The sequence below is a fragment of the Macaca mulatta genome, chromosome 12 (assembly GCF_049350105.2).
Source record: "Macaca mulatta isolate MMU2019108-1 chromosome 12, T2T-MMU8v2.0, whole genome shotgun sequence".
NCBI classification, from domain to species: Eukaryota; Metazoa; Chordata; class Mammalia; order Primates; family Cercopithecidae; genus Macaca; species Macaca mulatta.
Window position 1 is genome coordinate 75,410,461 of NC_133417.1, and position 21,717 is coordinate 75,432,177.

At 42.2% G+C, this 21,717-nt stretch overlaps 1 protein-coding gene across 1 annotated transcript in view; it reads left to right on the forward strand.

Annotated features, from left to right (window-relative positions):
- The window catches only part of MYO3B (myosin IIIB), a 75,599-nt gene extending 68,183 nt beyond the window's left edge, over positions 1-7,416 (forward strand). Inside the window, exons 9-10 of the mRNA XM_077957182.1 lie at positions 3,894-3,971; positions 7,084-7,416. Coding sequence (XP_077813308.1) covers positions 3,894-3,971; positions 7,084-7,395 — 390 coding nt within the window. The 3' untranslated portion in view covers positions 7,396-7,416. The remainder of the gene's footprint in view (positions 1-3,893; positions 3,972-7,083) is intronic.
- The last annotated feature ends 14,301 nt before the right edge of the window (positions 7,417-21,717 follow it).

Below are 21,717 nucleotides of genomic sequence, written 5' to 3' on the forward strand. Positions count from 1 at the left end.
GCTTAAAACACAAACACATTGTACAACTGTACAAAAATCTTTCTTTATATCTTTATTCTATAAACTTCTATTTAAAACTTTTTTACTTTTACTTTTAAAACTTTTTTTGTGAAAAACAAAGACACAAACACATACGTTAGCCTAGGCCTACACACGGTCAGGATCATCAATATCACTTTCTTCTACTAACCCCACATCTTGTCAAACTGGAAGGTCTTTAGGGCAATAACACGCATAGTGTCATCATCTCCTATGATAGCAATGCCTTCTTCTTGAATACCTCCTAAAGGACCTGCCTGAGGCTGTTCCATGGTTAACGTTTTTTGTTTTGTTTTTAATGTAAGTAGATGGAGTACACCCTAAAATAATGATTTTTTTTTTTTTGAGACAGAATCTCGCTTTGTCGTCCAGGCTGGAGTACAGTGGCATGATCGCAGCTCACTACAACCTCCGCCTCCTGGGTTCAAGTAGTTATCCTACCTCAGCCTCCTGAATAGCTAGGACTACAGGTGCCCACTACCATGCCTGGCTAATTTTTATATTTAAGTAGAGATAGGGTTTCACTTCATTGGTCAGACTGGTCTCGAACTCCTGACCTCAAGTGGTCCGCCCACCTCAGCCTCCCAAAGTTCTGGGATTACAGGCATGAACCACCACACCTGGCTAAAATAATGATTACTGGTATTGTAAATATGTAAACCAGTAACATAGTTGTTTATTATTATCCAGTGTACTGTACATTATTGTACATGCTCTACTTTGATATAATTGGCAGCACAGGTTTGTTTACACCAAATCACCACAAACACATGAGAAATGAAGTGCACTATGACATTATGATGTCTACAACATTACTAGGCAATGGGAATTTTTCAGCTCCATTATAATCTATGGTACTACTGTAGCATATACAGTTTACCATTGACTGAAATGTCCTATTTCTATGGCACATGAGTATAACAGGTGCGTGGCCACACAGCTAGCAAGAATTTCAACCAGGTGGGAGGCTGAGGCAGGAGAATGGCGTAAACCCGGGAGGCGGAGCTTGCAGTGAGCTGAGATCTGGCCACTGCACTCCAGCCTGGGTGACAGAGCGAGACTCCGTCTCAAAAAAAAAAAAAAAAAAAAAAAAGAATTTCAACCAGGTGTGTCAATAGCAATCACTCAGCCTAGGAAAGCTTTTCTGGTCTCTTTTTTTCTCCTAAGGTAAAAACATAAATACTTTGGAGAGGATTTCTTCTTTGTTAAATCCCCACTTTGGGGAAGAACTATTTGCTAGATGATGCCCTAATAGAATCCACTTTCCAGATTGTTTCTAAAAGCATTTTTGGTTAAAAAATTAAATGATGCTACCACTATTGTATTAATGAAATTAGCTCAGGAAGAAAATCTCTTAGGCTACACAACAGCCTTCTCAGCCCTTTTGGTTTGGACTTTAGGGGCTGGCTTTGGAGTTCCACGGGAGGCCTGATTCAGAGAGAGGTCTAGTTTAAAGGGTTGAGAGAAGCAACTTCTGGTTTATTCCTTGTCAGAAATTCTCTCTTTTAGATCCATTCCAAGTTCAGGAGAACCTTATGACTATGCAAATATACAAGAGACCCCTCGACAACCAAAGACCTTTCTAAATTCTTAAATTAGAAAATACCCCAATAACATATCACCTATTCTGTCAAACACAGTACTAAGTATGTAGGTGGTGAATTACAGATAAGCATTAGCATTTCCAGGTTGTATATATCAAAGAATAGGTTTTTACTTTATTTCCAAACATCACTCTGTATGTGATTGCAAGGACAGAATTTAAAGTTCTGTTGAAACACAGATGCTGTGCAGTTAGACGGGGCTGTCACTAGCTGGGAGCTACCTTCTGACCATGTAGCCTTATAACTTTTGGAGTACAAATTGGTGCTTAACTCTGCATTTTTCCAATTTGCTGGAGGGAACCAGTGCTGATCTTGAAAACAATACAGATTATTCCTTTGATTTATTTATATTTTATTTGTGCAGATTATGGGATACATGTGAAATTTTCTTACAAGAGTATTCCTTTTAAATTGTGTTTCAGCTGAATTAATACACATCAAGGATTTTTTGGTCACTAAACTGTTAAATTCTCAAATGCCAAGGGTCTGTTATAAGTTCTGAGGGAGGGTAATAAATCAATCCATAAACATCTACCAGTAGAAAAATATAAATGAGCTTTTCAGCTGCCTGGGGGGCCTGGTGCTCACTAGTTAATTTGAATAAAAAGGGAGGGAAATGAAGGAGGAAAAGCAGGTTCAAAGCTAGAGGTGCTTCTTCAGGGAGGATCTCTTAATAAAAAGAAGGGTTGAGGCCGGGCGAGGTGGCTCACTCCTGCAATCCCAGCACTTTGAGAGGCCGAGGCAGGTGGATCACCTGAGGACGGGAGTTTGAGACCAAGGCAGGTGGATCACAAGGTCAGGAGATCAAGACCATCCTGGCTAACACGGTGAAACCCCATCTATACCAAAAATACAAAAAATTAACTGGGTGCTGTGGCAGGTGCCTGTAGTCCCAAGCTACTCAGGAGGCTGAGGCAGGAGAATGGCATGAACCCGGGAGGCGAGGTTGCGGTGAGCAGAGATCCCACCACTGCACTCCAGCCTGGGCAACAGAGCAAGACTCTGTCTCACAAAAAAAAAAAAAAAAAAAAAAAAAGAAAAAGAAAAAATTAAAATGTCAAACCTACAGGCAGTTGTATCATTGTTTCAGCTGCATGTGAATGGACTGATGGCATCTGCTGTGCAGCCCATTAAAATAAAGCTGCGCTGTCTCTGATGTCTTCACTCAGGTCATAGACCTGCTCACTGTTTAGGTTGCTTTTCTAGGTTTTGAAAACTTAGCACCATGTTTTCTCTCCTTCTTAAATAAACCTATTTTCTTGACCCATCCCAATTGAAGCATTTCCTTCCATTTTACACACAGTCTCCCACATACTCCTTTAGGCGAGCCTCTTTATTCACCCCTCCTAACTCCCATCCCTTTTAGCACCAATTTTTCACTTTCATTGAACAAGCCTGCAGACATCCTTATCCCATGGGAAGGTGGCTGCCTGGATGGCAGTCCACCTCGCCTAACCCACATGCTGACAGCAGTGTCTTCCATTTCAAACATTTCTGCTTTATACCCTTGCCACCTGTTCAGAGCAGATGGGAAGCTGCCATGGCAAGGCCAGTGCTAAATGCCACTCATGCACTCTGCAAACGAAAGCAGAGTTTTTGTCGTTGCATTATAATAATGGAACGCAGGCTGCTTGCAGTCGGTCCCTACAATTGTTTTCATCAATAAATTCCTTCCAGTCAGCCCAGGTAGTTGGGATAGATATTGAGAACAGGTTCATTCCATTGGGTTTCCGAGTGATTTGGTGCCTGAGCTCCTATCTGCAGTGAGCACATGGGAACTGTGGGAGGTAGGAGGAGTGTTGCAGCATCAGAGTCTGATGACATGGAAGGCAACTGGTGCTGGCCTAATTCCCTGTGTTACAACCTGGCCTTTGGGGCCATCATGTCTTTATAATCATTTGGCCTCATGGCCCTTTGCCAAGTTTCCTTGTAGGCAGTAGTTTGGTCTCATGTGACCTTACTAGACAATTTAATGGGGGTTCATTAGAAGATGGAGAAGTATCGAAATAACACAGGCTTACACTGAGACCATATGGTATTTTACAGAGTGAGGTATTGTCAAATGAGTAAAACAATGCGTATTCTTTGTTTCTATGTTTTGAAAAATTCTCCCCACAGTAGGACACTATTGTGTACTAAATACCATGGCCCCTCAGATATTCGGCCAAACAGGCTTTCAGATTTTGGAAGACATGGAGCATGAGGTAAGTGCCTGGATCCCCAAACCACTTGCCTCCATCTTGCTTCCAGGTGGACACTCTGGAGGTGATACGGCATCCGGAAGAAACCACCAACATGAAGAGGCAAACCGTGGCTTCTTACTTCCGGGTATGGAGTCTTCTTGATCTGTATTCTGCCTACTTCCAAAAAGGACTATCCAAGCTTTCTTATGAGATGGCCAGGTAGAGTCAGTGAAACAAGGGCAAAGCACAGAGTCAAGAAACATCGGGTTGGGGAAGTGGTGGAAGCAGGGCGGGAAGAGAGCACTGGGCACACAATCCTCCTGCCCATTAAATGACTGATTCTGTCAGCATTCAAGCTGCTTCTTGGTCTTAAAGTTACTGGAGGCAGCCACTTTTCTAGCATACTGAATAGTAAAGTAGTTAATAAAGTTCCAGAAGTTGGCTTATTAAGTTCAGATACTAAGAGAATCTGTCTTAGCATTGATTTCATTTTGCTAGATTAAATTGACCCATTGTAAAATATACTTGTCTGAGCCCTATTATTTCCCATTTCTGCCATCCCTATTTCTGATACTTCATCTAGTTAAATGCCTCCTTTGGGTAAAAACACGGTCTCTAGAAGGGCTCTGTTAAATGCACATTATATAGCAAAGACAAGACACATAGAATCTTGCAGCAATTTGCACAGATTTGTTTGTCTTCAAATTACAAAGCATTAGAGTTGGAAGGCCTTTAGAGATCACGTACCACTGGAAGCTGAGATCCAGATAGTTTCACAGTAGAAATGCTGTTAGGCCAAGCACAGTGACTCACACCTGTAATCCCAGCACTTTGGGAGGCTGAGGCAGGCGAATCACCCGAGGTCAAGAGTTTGAGACCAACCTGGCCAACATGGTGAAACTCCATCTCTACTAAAAATGCAAAAATTAGTCAGGTGTGGTGGCAGATGCCTGTAATTCCAGCTACTTGGGAGGCTGAGGCAGGAGAATTGCTTGAACCTGGGAGGTAGAGGTTGCAGTGAGCTGAGATTGCACCATTGTACTCCAGCATGGGTGACAGAGTGAGACTCCGTCGCAAAAAGAAAAAAAAAGAAATGCTGTTAGATCAAATTTAGAGCTGATCTCAGGGGCAGCGGAATGAGGTAGTAAGGTGGGGTTGGCAGAGGAAAGGGCTTGGCAGGGATGAGAGGTCAGGTGGGTGGGAAGCCGGAAGAGCCAGGCAGGCTGAAGGGCAGGACTTGGGACCCAGCACTCTGGATAGAAGGCTCCATGGAAAGCTAGCAGGTGCAAGGATCTAAAGTGCAGAAGTCCAGCCTAGCCAACTGTGCTTCAGAGGCGGGTTAGAATTGGGCTCAGGGTATGAATTGCAGGGGCCCCAGACCTTTGAATCCCATACTCCATCATGCAGTGAGTCATGCTATAGCATCTGTGGCAGGTGGGCCCCTGCCTCATCATTCTGATGTTTGGTTATTTCTAATTGCTGCTTATTTCTTATATTGAGACATACCTGGTCCTATACCCATTAGTGGCTCTATCCTCATCTGTTAGTCCATTTTATGTTGCTATGAAGGAATACCTGAGACTGGATAATATATATATATTTTTTGAGACAGAGTCTCACTCTGTTGCCCAGGCTGGAGTGCAGTGGCGCAATCTTGTCTCACTGCAACCTCCACCTCCTGGGTTTAAGTGATTCTCCTGCCTCAGCCTCCCATATAGCTGGGACTACAGGCACGTGCCACCAAGCCTAGCAAATTTTTTTTTTTGTATTTTTATTAGAGACAGGGTTTTGCCATGTTGGCCAGGCTGGTCTTGAACTCCTAACCTTAGGTGATCTGCCCATGTCAGCTTCCCAAAGTGCTAGGATTACAGGCATGAGCCACCGCGCCCAGCCAAGACTGGAAAATTTATAAAGAAAAGAGGTTTATTTGGCTCACGGTTCTTCAGGCTATACAAGTGTGGCGCCAGCATCTACTTGGCTTCTGGTGAGGTTTTACTCATGGAGCAGGCATGTTACATGGCAAGAGAGGGAGGAATGGAGAGGGAAGAAGACAGAGGGGGGATCCCATACTCTTTTAAACAACCAGATTTTGCATGAAGTAATAGAGTAAGAACTCACTCATTGCCATGTGGACAGCACCAAGCCATTCATGAAGAATCTGCCCCCATAACCCAAACACCTCCCACTCATGAGGCATCTGCCCACATGATCCAAACACCTCCCACTGGGCCCATCTCCAACATTGGAGGTCACATTTCAAATGAGATTTGGAGGAAACACACATCCAAACCGTATCATCCTCCTGGTAACCCTTGGTGTCTGTGTGTATTTTCCCACTGGATTTAGTGGCTCTATTTACTCTGTGAAATGATTCTCAAGATCTTAGGGCCCCCCTATCAGCAGAAAAGCCTCTGGCTTATGGTTTTTCAGAAATATACCCATAACAACCAGTTTGGTGTTCTCAAAATACCGGTTCACAAATGCTAACCCTGAAAAACAAGTTACCTTGGTAAGCTAGGTAATACCAATTTTGATCTGTAGGAGCAGTGACTATGAAATAATGGAACTGATTTCCTTTGACTTATAATAGCCCCTGAAGGTGTGCCCAGAAGAGCTCCAGCAGAGGATGCTCTCAGAAACAACTGAGGCCATCCCCTTCACAAGCGCCCCTCTGATTTTCCATGTCCTTCCTCCCCTCTTGCTATGAGAGCCCTGTACCAGCTGCTTGGTATATGTTAGTTGATAGTCACCATAATCTTCATTTTGAATACTTCTCTTATTTTCTTTGCCTTGTTTTTGTATTTTTCTTTTCTGTCCCACTACCTTATTACCAATCGTATCAGTAGGATTTGCTTAGACTATCTGGTGGATCTTAGGCTGAAGAAGCAATTTGCCCCTTCCTCAAACGCTGGACATTTTAAATTACAGATACAGATTGTGGAACGTCACCTGAGAATACCAGCGACAAGCATTCTAGTTCTGGCAATGGAATTACAGGATAGCCTAGAGCATGTTCTTAGCTAAGTTTCTGCCATACGGGATATTGCTTGGCACTAGGTGATGTTTAAAGAATGTTTTTGAATCTGCAGATGGCTATAAGCAGGACTTATATTATTATCTCCTATTGCTGATTTCATGTTCTGCCTCGCAAAGGTCTGTAAGCCTCAAACTGCTCTAGAGGCTTCTGCAGGCCCATGTTGTAATTATCCATTGCATTGGTGGTAACCTCGTTCCTTGTGCATTTTTCTCCCTGGTAGTATTCTCTGATGGACCTGCTCTCCAAAATGGTGGTTGGACAGCCCCACTTTGTGCGCTGCATTAAACCCAATGATGACCGAGAGGCCCTGCAGTTCTCTCGAGAGAGGGTGCTGGCCCAGCTCCGCTCCACAGGGATTCTGGAGACAGTCAGCATCCGCCGCCAGGGCTATTCCCACCGCATCCTCTTTGAAGAATTTGTGAAAAGGTCAGACCATCACCTTTGGGAATGCATTCTTGTAAATGTAGCTCTACTCTGGCCATCCCTGTGTCCTAAGATTGTTCCTCCTGCCCACTCTCCTCCAAATATGTAATTGGCTAGTTGCCAGCTACCATTTAGTTCTTTGTTGAATTTTTATTGTGCTTCAACTAAACTGCAGTGATCCAGCAGTCACGTTAAGCTTCCTTCTGATCACATTATTTTAAATGTCCATATACATTTATATGTTATAAATCCTTAGGTCTCAAGTTCTCCAGGTATTTTGTTGTTATGATGAAAGTATCCCTCCATAAGTGGGCCCAGATTCTGGTGGATTGGAATGCACCCAAGCACCAGTTCTTCTTCCAGGTTCTGGCATGATATAATATAATAATTAACACTTATATAGCACCTAAAGTATCCTAAGAGTACAGGACATTTTAGGGCACTATTTAAAATGTATTTCATTTGATCCATAGAACAACCCTATAAGCTAGACTCTATTATTATCCCCATTTTACAAAATGTAAAGGTGAGAAAACTTGGGTATCAAAAGAAAGTAAGTGATTTTCCCATGGTCTCATGCTGGTCAATGTAGAGCCAGGATTTGAACCCAGGCAGTCTGGTTTCAGTATCCATGCTTTTAATCTCTTCAGTTCAGTGCAGTCAATCAATATTTATTGAAATAAATTGCATGGCACTTTCTTAACCCAGAAGTGCCTTTGTCTAAGAATGAAATGCTGCTCTTTTCTGAACAACTGCCATAGACATTATGTATGAATGTGATTACAAGTAGAATTTTCTGTGAAGAAATAAGGAAAACAATAACAAAAAAAAAAAAAAAACCCTCTGAGAAGCACTGCTGTCTGAGGATGCCTGGAGAGGAATATTGAAATCCATTGTATGCCTGACAAAGACAAGGCAATCAAGAAAAAAAAATACATTGTAGAATCTGCCTCACTCCTTAAGCCATCAGTTAGTGTCTTTTTACCTCCACTCTGAAACATGTGCTCAAGGTCATTTTTTCCAACTTTTTCTCAGGAGAGGATGGGTCCTAAATAAGGTAGCTTGCTTTATCAAGTCTCCCAAACTCTGCTAAATTCCATGGAAAAGATAAGGCCAAAAAAAAAAAAAAACAAAACAAAAAAAACACAAAAAACAAAGAGAAAGTTCCTTGCAATGAGAGCTTTTAAATTAAGAACAAAATGGCTTTTTTTTTTTTTTTTTTTTTTTACATGTTTTTGAGCTTCATTTTTCCTCTTAAATTTGGAGGTGAAACAAGAAAAAAAAATTTAGCACATGAATTTGACTAGTCAAGTATTTTTTGTAACAATGTTTGAATACATAAAAATATTTAAGAAAACAGGTCAAATGCTGAACAGATTGGCACTTCTTTGTTCATAATCAGAAAGTCATTAGGCAAGTATGAACAGGAGTTTCAAAATGCCAGTAAATCTGAGGGTATCAAAGATTTCTGAGCCAGCAAGTTAATTGGTATTTTGATCCTTTTGAACAACTTAACAAAATAGATGAGTTAGCAGTTTTCTCCCTTGATGTTATTCGACAAATAGGTACACTTCTTATCTTCCTGTTCAAGAGTGCTGTTTTGTAAACTCTCAGCAGGAAATATGCAGACAGGACAATCAAAGACAGGAAACAGAGCCATTCAAGGTTTATTAAATGGAGGTAAATAAAAGATAAAAACTCATTTAATGTTACTCTATACTTTTGTATTTTCCAGCATTCAGAACTGAAACCCCGAGTGTACACCTGGTGGTGGTCTTGGGATCATGTTGTTGGGTTCCAGAAAGGGGAAAGACTTCCCCAGTCCCCAGATGACCCAAGTCTGCAAGCTTGGCCAAACCTCAGATACTTTCTTTCCCCTATTCTCTTTGAGCTTTCTGGCAAAATGATTTGGAAGTGCCCTTCTTTATCTCCTACTCATACAGCCTTTGAGGAAGAGGGTGTCCCCAACATCCTCTCATCAATAGGCCCAGGTGAATTGTAAGTCTTTATGTTCTTGACTAGGCATGAAAGAGGCCACCTGGAAATGCTGGAGCCTTACTGTTGAGGGACATCATAGAAAAGCAATCTAAGCATTTATTGTTTTTGTGGTCAATGGATTCCGATGCAGTCTCTCAGAAGGTCTACAGCGGGCAAACACATAACTGCATGTATTGGGATGTGTTCTGACAAATGTCTAAAAAATAGGGCCGAGTCAGGCTGAGCACGGTGGCTCACACCTGTAATCCCAGCACTTTGGGAGGCCAAAGCAGGCAGATCACCTGAGGTTAGGAGTTTGAGACCAGCCTGGCCAACATGGTGAAACCCCATCTCTACTAAAAATACAAAAATTAGCCGGCTGTGTTGCACGCCAGTAATCCCAGCTACTCAGGAGGCTGAGACAGGAGAATCACTTGAACCCAGGAAGCAGGGTTTGCAGTGAGCCAGGATTGCGCCACTGCACTCCAGCCTGGGCGACAGGGTGAGACTTTGTCTCAAAAAAATAAAGAATAGGGCTAAGTCTAATTGTTTATTTATGAAGGTATTATAGTAAATAATGCAGTTTAGTAAAGAGACCTGAATTCTAGTCTCCTCTGGTATATAACATCTGGAAAGTAACCCAACATTCTTTAAAAGATGTTTCCTCACCCGCAGGACAAGAAGGCAGGAATATACAAAGCCCACATTCTAAAGATTTTCAAGGATTACTTGCAGATGCCCGGGGCTTACTTAGTTTCTAAGTCTTCTAGGGATTTTTGCCTTCCCAATCGAGCTCACTGGATGAGAGACCTGCATCTACCAGGCTGTGATTCATAACAGTTGTTAACCATTGAACAAAATGAAACTCTTCCCTTTTCTCTTTCATTGGCATCTTCCATTTCTTCTCATCATGATGGCGTGGAGAACCATGGTGCCTTGGTATCTCTTTCATCTCATTCTCCTTTCTATTCTTCTACTCTCTCTCTTCCAGAAACTAGGAATCACCTTTGACTTCTCACTTTCTTTAAATAATCCATCACCAGGTCCTCCAGCTGACCACCTGCTAAAGTTTCTCAAAAACGTCCCCTTGGGAATCTCTCATCCCTTCTTCCATAGCTTTAGTCCAGGCCTTTTGTTATTATTATTAACAGCTCAATTTAGATATAATTCATGTATGATAAAAGTCATCTTTTGGAAGTATACAATTCGGCCACGCACAGTGGTTCACACCTGTTATCCCAGCATTTTGGGAGACCAAGGTGGGCGGATCACCTGAGGTTGGGCGTTCGAGACCAGCCTGACCAACATGGAGAAACCCCGTCTCCACTAAAAATACAAAATTAGCTGGGTGTGGTGGTACATGCCTGTACTGTGGTGGTACATCCCAGCTACTCCGGAGGCTGAGGCGGGAGAATCGCTTGAACCCAGGAGGCGAAGGTTGCCGAGAACCGAGATCGTACCATTGCCCTCCAGCCTGAGCAACAAGAGTGAAACTCCCTCTCAAAAAAAAAAAAGAAAAAGAAAGTATACGATTCAATGCTTTTTAGTCACAGAGTTGTATAAACATCACCACCATCTTATCATAGAACATTTCATTACCTAAAAAGAAACTCCAAACTCATTAGCCATTCTCCCCTTTCTCCTCAATCCCACCAGACTTAGGCAACCAAGGGGGATAATCTAACTTCCATCTGTATGGATTTGCCTATTATTGACATTTCATGTAAATGGAATCATACAACATGGCCTTTTGTGTCTGGCTTCTTTCACTTAGCATGTTTTCAGTGTTGGATGAAATAAATACTGGTACTATGTACCAGTATTTTATTTTTTTTATAGGTGAATAATATCCCATTGTATGAATATATCACATTTTGCTTCCTCATTTATCAGCGGATGAACTTTTGCATTGTTTCCACTTTTTGGCTGTTATGAATAATGCTGCTATGAATATTCATGTATAACTTTTAATGTGGGCATATGTTTTCACTTCTTTTGGGTATATACCTATGAGTAACGTTTCTTGGTCATATGGCAACCCTCTGTTCCAAGTGGCTGCACAATTTAAATTACCATCACCAGTGTTATGAGAGTCCCAATTTTTCCACATCCTCCTCGACATTTATTATTTTGTCTTTTTTATTTTAGTCATTCTAGTTGATGTGAAGTGGCATCTCATTGTAGTTTTGATTTGTGTTTCTCTAATGACTAATGATGTTGAGCAGCTTTTCTGTGTTCCTTGGTTATGTGTATATCTTCTTTGGAGAAATGTTTATTCAAATCCTTTGCCCACTTTATGTTGTTGATGTTCATGTATTCCAAATATTGGTCCCTTATCATATAATTTGCAAATATTTTCTCTTTCTCTTTTTTTTAAATGAGCTACTGGTCACTTTGATATTTTCTCACTCTATGGGTTGTCTTCTTTTTTTTTTTTTTTTTTTTTTTTCTCACTCTATGGGTTGTCGTCTTCTTTTTTTTTTTTTTTTTTTTTTGAGATGGAGTCTCGCTCTGTCACCCAGGCTCAAGTGCACTGGCATAGTCTTGGCTCACCCAACCTCCGCCTCCCGGGTTCAAGCAGTCTCATGCCTCAGCCTCTGGAGTAGCTGGGATTACAGGCATCTGCCACCATGCCCTGCTAATTTTTGTATTTTTAGTAGAGATGGGGTTTCACCATGTTGGCCAGGCTGGTCTCAAACTCCTGACCACCTGACCTCATGTCATCCACCCACCTCGGCCTCCCAAAGTGCTAGGATTACAGGAGTAACCCACCGCGCCTGGCCTGGGTTGTCTTCTTGATGGTGTGCTTTGGAGCACAAAATTTTTAAATTTTGATGAAGTTCAATTTATGTATGTTTTCTTTTGTTGCTCATACTTTTGGTATTCTATCTAAGAAGCTATCACCTAATTCAATGTGACAAAAGTTTACTCCTATTATTATTCTAGGAGTTTTGTAGTTTTAGCTCTTATGTTTTAGATCTATGGTCCATTTGGATTTAATTTTTTGTATGGTGTGAAGTAGAAGTCTAACTTCATTCTTTTGTATGTGGATATCCAGCAGTTTCAACACCATTCTGTCGAAAATACTGTTATTTCCCTCCATTAAATTGTCCTTGGATTCTTGTCGAAAATCACTGGACCGGCCAGGCGCTGTGTCTCAAGCCTGTAATTCCAGCACTTTGGGAGGCCGAGACGGGCGGATCACGAGGTCAGGAGATCGAGACTATCCTGGCTAACACGGTAAAACCCCGTCTCTACTAAAAAATACAAAAAACTAGCCGGGCGAGGTGGCGGGCGTCTATAGTCCCAGCTACTTGGGAGGCTGAGGCAGGAGAATGGCTTGAACCCGGGAGACAGAGCTTGCAATGAGCTGAGATCCGGCCACTGCACTCCAGCCTGGGTGACAGAGCGAGACTCCGTCTCAGAAAAAAAAAAAAGAAAGAAAGAAAATCACTGGACCATAAATTTAAGGGGTTATTTCTGGACTCTCTATTCTTTTCTCTATATCTTTTCTGGACCTTTTAAAACTTTTTTGCTCACCCTCTTGCCAGTTTTCTAAGTGGACTTCCTGCCTATTTCATTCTCCAAAGAGAGAGTAGAATAGAATTTGTTAAATTCCTATCTGAGCATATTGTTTCCTTAATTAAAATGACCATCCAGGCCCCTATGGGGTGAGCTGCAGTGCTCTGGCCTGGTGTAGGGGAGTCCACCTGATTTGGCCCCTGCTTACTTTCCTAGTCTCTTCTTTCATTTCCCACATCTCAGATCACGCTCTAGCCAAAACTGAGTTACTTGGTGTTCCCTAACCACCCCAGTCTGTTCTAGTCTTTTGTGCTTTGCTCAGGCTATGTCGACTAAATCTCCCTTCTCTAAGCCCTCAGTCTGTTGTCTTAGCCAAGCTAACTCCTGCTCATTCCTTAGGCCTTTGACCAGGCATGAACTTTTCTGTGATACCCTCCTTGACTTCCCCAGGCTGGGTTAGGATCTCTTTTGATAAGCTTCTTTGGTAGCACTTACTACATTGTAGAGCAATTATCTACCTCTCATCACAACCTTAACCCGCTGGGAGGCAGGGATATTTTTCAGCGCTCTCTCTCTCTCTCTCTCTCTCTCTCTCTATATATATATATACACACACACACACACACACACACACATACAGAGGGTCTCACTCTGTCACCCAGGCTGGAATGCAGTGGCACAATGTTGGCTCACTGCAACCTCTACCCCCAGGTTCAAGCAATCCTCCCACCTTAGCCTCCCAAGTAGCTGGGCCACAGGCGTGCACCACCACGCCTGGCTTATTTTTTGTATTTTTAGTAGCAATGGGGTCTCACCATGTTGCCCAGGCTGGTTTTGAACTCCTGAGCTCAAGCAGTCTACCTGCCTCGGCCTCACAAACTGCTGCGATTATAGGCGTGAGCCACCATGCCTGACCTTCAGCTCACTTTATGTCTGTATTGTCCAATGCAGTGCCTGGCGCAAATTCAGTGTTTAATAAATATTTGTTGAGTTGAATCAAACTCTTACCACTTCTTTTTCATCACTATTTTCTTTTTTCATCCCTTGACTCACCCTTTGATCCTTGCTCTTTGAAATATATGACAGATATCTAGAACTGGCTTTGCTGAGGTTAAGTTTTACTTGTACTGTAATGTACAACCTAGACTGACAGAATGTAAGATTTCGGGTAAATCATAGTAGCTCTTTATCAATAAAAGGTAAGAAATCTAAAAAAAGTTGATTTAAAATAAGGCTCTAACCCAGTTTGATAATGCTATTATTAGAGGTTAATACATTGAAAGGCTAACTTTAAACAAATTTGCCCCCCTTCTCTCTATAACAAAAAATGATTTTTTTCCCGAAATCCAAAGAGATAAGCTTAATAGGACAAGGAAGACTCTTTCCTTTTCCAGCTTCTTCTTTCGCATCTCCCCACCTCTCAGCTCATACTCCAGAACAAAAAGAAACCACTTGGAGCTTCCTAACACAGCATACATACATTTTATGAAAGCACCGTTCTGTGAAAGCAGGCTGGTTACTTGGTATGTTAGTAAGGAACCTCTCAATAACAAGTAACTGAAACTCAAACTAGTTGAAGCAACAATTAAAAGGGAATGATACATTGGCTTATAAAACTAGGAAGTTCAAAGACATGTCCGGATCCAGGCAATCAAACAGTTTTACCAAGCCAGCGTCTTTTTCCTTGTATCAGTTTTCTTTTTCCCTCTTTTGAGTTTCTGATAAGGAGCCAGGTTAGCTCTCCTTACATGTTGGCAAAAATGGTCCCTGGATGCTCCTATAGAAAGCATTCTGTAGGCTTAGCAACAAGAGAGTTTCTACAAGTTCTTATGCAAGGAACTCTCTGATTGTCTGAGTCTGGATCACATGCCCCCCCTTGAACCAATTACTGTGCCCAGGGATATGATTGGCAGGGTCTTGGGTCAACTGCCAGGGATGGGGTCAGTCCCACTTGAACCATGGCCTAAAGGACTCTGTTAAAGGAAGGAGAGAGAGGGATGGGTAGGCTAAAACAATAGGCATCCATTACCCTTAGTTGTAACTATTCTGTGTCCTAGAATAAATGACAACAGTTCAGAAAGGTTCACCTTAGCCCAGGTATCTACCTACCTATAGGAGCCCTTTAATTTAGAATTTTGTAGGAACAAAAATTTTGTTGACAATAACTGAATGTTAACTTTGGAATAAGAACTAAATATGTATAGTTACTATCATTTTCACTTAAGGATGGTTATCTTGTTTGTTTTGTTCAAATATGACTTCACTTAGCATACTGCGGGTTATTTAAAAGTTTCCATCTCCACTTCACTAAGGGATCAGAGAAAACCCGGTCTATTCTGGCCCAGTTTGAATTCATCTTCTTGCATTTGACACAGTTCTCTGACTTTCTCACCCATGATATTCTTGTCCCACCTAGGACCCAGCCTAGAAGTGCTGGATGTCATTATGTCACTTCCCTTTCTCAGGGTCTCTTCTTCTAGCCTCTATTTGTGTTTTGTTTGTTTGAGATAGGACCTTGCTCCATTGCCTAGGCTGGAGTGCAGTGGCATGATCATGGTTCACTGCAGCTTTGAACTCCAGAGCTCAAGCAATTCTCCTGCCTCAGCCTACAAACAACCCGAGAGGACATGTGCAAACCACCATGCCTGGCTAATTTTTAAATTTTTTTGTAGAGACAAGATCTCATTATGTTGCCTAAACTGGTCTCAAACTCCTGTGCTCAAGCTATCTATCCTCCCACCTTGGACTCCAAAGTGCTAGGATTACAGGTGTGAGCCACCACATCCAGCTTATTCTCTTCTTTTGACTATTTCCTGCCATACTTTCAGAATACTAATCTTAATCTTTCAGCTGAATTTTTGCTTACACTTTGTGCCTTGCTAACTCTAGTCTCTGTTTACCTTACATGATCCTTTATACTGCCACCAGATTTATGTTTATAACAATATCAAGATGATCATGTCACTCTCAGGAATAAACTTCGGTGCCTCTTCTTCGTTGTCTGTAGCATAAAGTCTAAAGCCTTTAGCTAAGCAAAGTGAGGAGGCCAAAGCAATTCCATCTTGGACATTAACCTGCCATGTTGACTTTCGATTATCCCCAGTTCCAGTAATGCCTCTAAGATTTTTATTTCATCTACTGTTTCTTCTGCAAGAGCATCTACTTACCAGAAATCCTGCCCTTAGGTCAGAACAACCTTGACCATAAATCTTGCCCTGAGACAGATTTACACAGCATTCTTGCTTTTCCCTGGGAGGTTGACTTTGATTGTCCTACACATTCCTTTTGAAACAGGAGAGTTCCCTGACCCCCCTCACAGGATATGCAACAAGGGTGTGGCTCATCTGTTCAGTCACCACTGCTCAAATCACCTGCGGGAGGGGGAGCATGTGGATGGACAAGTGCAGGAACTGGGGCAAGTGCTTTGGGTTCCAGCCCCACTCCCCAAGTAGTGTCTATGGGTGGGGTGTCTGCAACTCCCAAAGCCCGAGTGGGCATGTTACAGTACACTCTTTCAGCTTTGCTGTCTGCAGATGGCTTAAGGGTTAACCAGCTCAGTGGACCCTCTGCCTTTTCCCAGGGGCAGTAGGCCAGTGTGACAGCTTTCTGTATCCTGAGCTCTTGTCCCATGTCCCAGAAGAATCAGGTCATACATGGACTTGAAGGATGAATGCAGGGGTTTTATTGAGTGGTGGAAGTAGCTCTCAGTGGGATGGATGGGGAGCTGGAAGGGGGATGGAATGGGAAGATGATCTTCCCCTGGAGTTTGGCTGTCCAGTGGCCAGACTCCTCTCCAACTGCCCCTAGCAGAACTCCTCTCGGCCTTCAGATGCTCCTTCTATCTCTCTTTCTCTGCCATGCTGTTCTGCCATGGTCTGCTTGTCTCCTCATCTGCTCTGGAGCCTGGGGTTCATGGTTTGCATGGGTACAGAATAGGTGATGTAGTAGGCCCAAAGGCAACTTTTTGGGTGCAAAAACAGGAATACCTGTCCTTATTTAGGGCCAGGGGTATCCAGACTTGAGGGTGGGACCTTTGCCAGGGAACCACCCTCTTCTACCTAGTGTTTCCCTGTCTCCTGTTCATATCACTTTCCTATGGTATATAAGCACTGGGTTAGGGGGTTAATGGACCAGGGATCCTCCATTTTGTCCCAGTGCCATCCTAGACACAGACATGGCTTCTGTTCATAAATCTCTATTAAATGTTTCTTTCTTTCTAAGGAACTGGATATGTTGGCCTCTTTCTTTGGCCTCTCAGCTTCCTTGGACCTCTGGGGGTAGGTTTGCCTAGGCCTGCCTACCGCAGAACACAAAGCTTTCCATGACTGGTCTCAACTGACTATTCTCATTTTTCCCCACCAGGCCCTCCAGTCCTATGCATGATGGTCAGCCTTTGTGCCTTCTCTTCACTGATGGAAAGCCTCTTCATCTGGCAGTCTTCTCTTCACCTTTTAATCCCCAGCCCAGGCACCTTCTCTATGAAGCCTGCCTGGACTCTGCCAAACTAGCGGTTGCTCCATCCTCTGTGCTCCCACAACTGGGTGTTGATATCTGTGTATTAGAACATATAGTCTTATTTTTATCTTAACATGTCTGTCTGCTCCACAAGACTGTGAATTTTACAGGGATGGAGTGGATCTTACTCATTTTTGTACCCCTAGCACTTCACATATTATAGTATCTGGCTCATTGTGTGTGTCCAGTGTTTCCTGAATGAAGGACTCTATTAATCAGGAATACGTTTGACTGTGAATAGCAAATAAACATTCTTAGTGGCTTAAGCCAGAGTTTCTCAACCTCTATGTTGTTGACATTTTGGACCAGATAATTCTTTGTTGTGAGCTATCCTGTGCCTTATAAGATGTTTAGTAGCGTCTTTCTAGATTCTGCATACTAGATACCAACACCTGCACCCCCAGCAGTTGTGACAATCAAAGGTATCTCTAGATGTTGTCAAATGTCTCCTGGAGGGGGAGGGGGGATTCACCCAAGTTGAGAACCACTGGCAAATAGGTTTGTTTATTTCTTCTCACATAAAAAAGAAGTTGAGAGGTAAGCTGTTTCTAGCATTAGTTCTGCTGTTCAATGATGTCATCAGAGACCTGGACACCTTCTGACCTTCTTTCATCCCTTTTGACCATCTTTAGTGTGTGAGTTGGCTTATAGTGTCATAGTCACAAGATGGCTGCTGCCCCTCCAACTATCATGTCTACATTGAAGGCAGGAAAAAAGGAGCAGGATGAATGGCTAAGGCAGCCACATCTCTACCTTTTTTATCAGGAAAGAAAAAATCTTTTCAGAATCCATTTTACATATACCTCATTGACCTGACCTGGGTCCCATGACCATTCCTAGCTGTGGGGAGAGGCTTAGAAAGTGGAGAACAGGACTGGGGCACATTGTCACCCAGAAAAAAACTGGTGTTCATTTAGCCAGGGAGAAGTGAGTGTGGAAATGGGGGAGACAGTTAATCATGTTTCTCTCAGAGAATAAATCTAATTAATTTAATTAATTGATTGAAAGAATAGGGGCTGAAAAGGCCAGGCTCGGTGGCTCATGCCTGTAATCCCAGCACTTTGGGAGGCCGAGGCAGGCGGATCACCTGAGATCAGGAGTTGGAGACCAGCCTGACCAACATGGAGAAACCCTGTCTCTACTAAAAATACAAAATTAGCTGGGTGTGGTGGTGCATGCCTGAAATCCCAGCTACTCAGGAGGCTGAGACAGGAGAATTGCTTGAACCCGGGAGGCGGAGGTTGTAGTGAGCTGAGATTGCGCCATTGCACTCCAGCCTGGGCGACAAGAGTGAAACTCTACCTCAAAAAGAAAAAAAAAAAAAGAAAAAAAAAAAAGAAAGAATGGGGCTGAATGAATATTAAGTAAATATTTTGAGTTCCTTACTACCTCATTTAAGAGTCAGAAAGTGCAGAAGTGCCTGACTAGAAGCAGGTGAGATCCTGAGAATCTTCTAATTCCATGGCCTTGGAGAAGGTGTGAGGGGTGTTATTATACATTATATATATATATATATACACACACACACACACACACACACACACATACACACACATACACACAGTTGGTTTTTTTTGGTTTTTCTTTTGAGATGGAGTGTCACTCTGTTGCCTAGGCTGGAATACAGTAGTGTGATCTCAGCTCACTACAACCTCCACCTCCCGGGTTCAAGTGATTGTCCTGCCTCAGCCTCCCTGAGTAACTGGGACTACAGGCGAGCACCACTACACCCAGCTAATTTTTTGTATTTTTGGTAGAGACAGGGTTTCACCATGTTAGCCAGGCTGATCTTGAACTCTTGACCTCAGGTAATCTGCCTGCCTTGGCCTCCCAAAATGTTAAGATTACAAGCGTGAGCCACCATGCCTGGCCCATAGATAGGTATATATATACACACATATGCATGTGTGTATATATATATACACACACACTAAACCTATATATATAAAATAGGTGTTATTACATATATGTGTATATATATTTTAAAAACCTATATACAAATATATATTATGGCTGGACATGGTGGCTCATGCCTGTAATCCCAGCACTTTGGGAGGCCGAGGCAGGTGGATCACCCAGGGTCAGGAGTTCAAGACTAGCCTGGCCAACATGGTAAAACCCTGTCTCTACTAATACTATGAAAATTAGCTGGGCGTGGTCGTGCATGCCTGTAATCTCAGCTACTTGGGAGTCTGAGGCAGGAGAATCACTTGAACCCAGGAGGCAGAGGTTGCAGTGAGCCAAGATCATGCCACTGCACTCCAGCCTGGGCAACAGAGTGAGACTCTGTCTCAAAAAAAAAAATAAATAAAAAATAATTTAAAAATATATATTAGATATGTGTGTAAGTATATAAATATATATATTATATATGTGTGTATGTATATAAAACCTATATATTTATATATAAATGTGTATCTATTATATACATAATTATGTATCTATTATATAGATGTGTGTGTATATATTTAAAATATATAAATATATAGGCTTGGCTAACACGGTGAAACCCTATCTCTACTAAAAATACAAAAAAAAAAAAATTAGGCAGGCGTGGTGGCAGGCGCCTGTAGTCCCAGCTACTCGGGAAGCTGAGGCAGGAGAATGGCGTGAACCCAGGAGGTGGAGCTTGTAGTGAGCCAAGATCACGCCACTGCACTCCACGCTGGGCAACAGAGCGAGACTCCATCTCAAAAAAAAAAGGCCGGGCACGGTGGCTCACGCCTGTAATCCCAGCACTTTGGGAGGCCAAGGCGGGCAGATCACAAGGTCAGGAGATCGAGACCATCCTGGCTAACACAGTGAAACCCCGTCTCTACTAAAAATACAAAAAATTAGCTGGGCGCGGTGGCGGGCGCCTGTAGCTACTCAGCTACTCAGGAGGCTGAGGCAGGAGAATGGCGTGAAACTGGGGGGCGGAGGTTGCAGTGAGCTGAGGTCATGCCACTGCACTCCAGCCTGGGCGACAGACCGAGACTCCGTCTCAAAAAAAAAAAATATATATATATATATATGTATAAATATATAGGTTTTATATATACACACATATATTTTAAAAATCTATGTATAGTGTACTTTTTTTATATATACATACATCTATATAATAGAGGTGTATTTTTATGTATTTATATATGAATATATAGGTTTTATATATCCACTATATATAAACATATAAGTATTATATATACACATATATAACACCTATTATATATAGGTTTAATATATATACACACATATATAGATTATGTGTATATAATATACATATACACATATGTGTGTATACATATTAATATACATATACATACATAGGTTTAATATATACACGTATATGTATATAATATACATATATACACGTATATGTATATAATATATATGTTATATATTATATGTTATATATGTATATATTATATACATATATACGCATATATATCTAATAACACCACACACATATATATATTTATTTATAGGCAGAGAGAGGTTTTCAGCATGGTTCCTGGCTTGTAACTCCCATAACCCTTATTACAGTCTTTTGTTTACAATGTTGGATGTGTCAGGCCTCGGGAAACAGAATCCTTCTGCCCTCCTTTCACATGCCCCAAGGCAAGACTTTCATCTTCCCCTTTCTGATTGTGGGTCCTAAGACCCTCCCCAGAGAGGGTCCCATCATGTATCGTAGGGGAAAGAATGCTGAAGTCATGAAGCTTCCGTGATAACCCAAGAGGTTTGGATTCTGCATGGTTGAACACATGGAAGTTCCTGGAGGGTGGCATGCCCAAGCGAGGCGTGGAAGCTCTGCGCCCTTTCCCCCATCACTTGTCCTACTCATCTCTTTATCTGTATCCTTTGCAATATCCTTTATAATAAACTTGTAAATGTGTTTCCCTAAGTTCTAAGAGTTGCTCCAGCAAATTAATTGAACCCAAAGAGGGTGTCATGGGAACCCCAACTTGAAGCTGGTCAGTGAGAAGTTTCGAAGGCCCAGACTTGTGACTGGCATTGGGGGGTGGGGAGTGGTTAGTCTTGGGGACTGAGCCCTCAAACAGTGGGATCTGACACTATCTCCAGGTGGACAATGTCCAAATTGATTTGAAGGATGCCCAGTTGGTATCTGCTGCAGAATTAACTGCTTGCTTGTGGTGGGGAAAAACTCACACACATTTGGTCATGGAAGTCTTAGTGTTGTTGAGTGTTTTTTGGTGTGACAGCAGAAGAAAAACATCATTTGAGAGTTTTTCCCACAACAGTGTGTTTGCAGTTTTAAGCCTACAACACATTCTTTAACTCTCGCAAAGTGAACTGAATATCATCAGTTAACGTTGTGAAAAGTTCACCTGTGAGAACATGGTCCACCATATTCCCTTATTAAGCCCTAAGGTTAGTGCCTACTCACAAGATAGTATTTAGAGAAATCAACAGC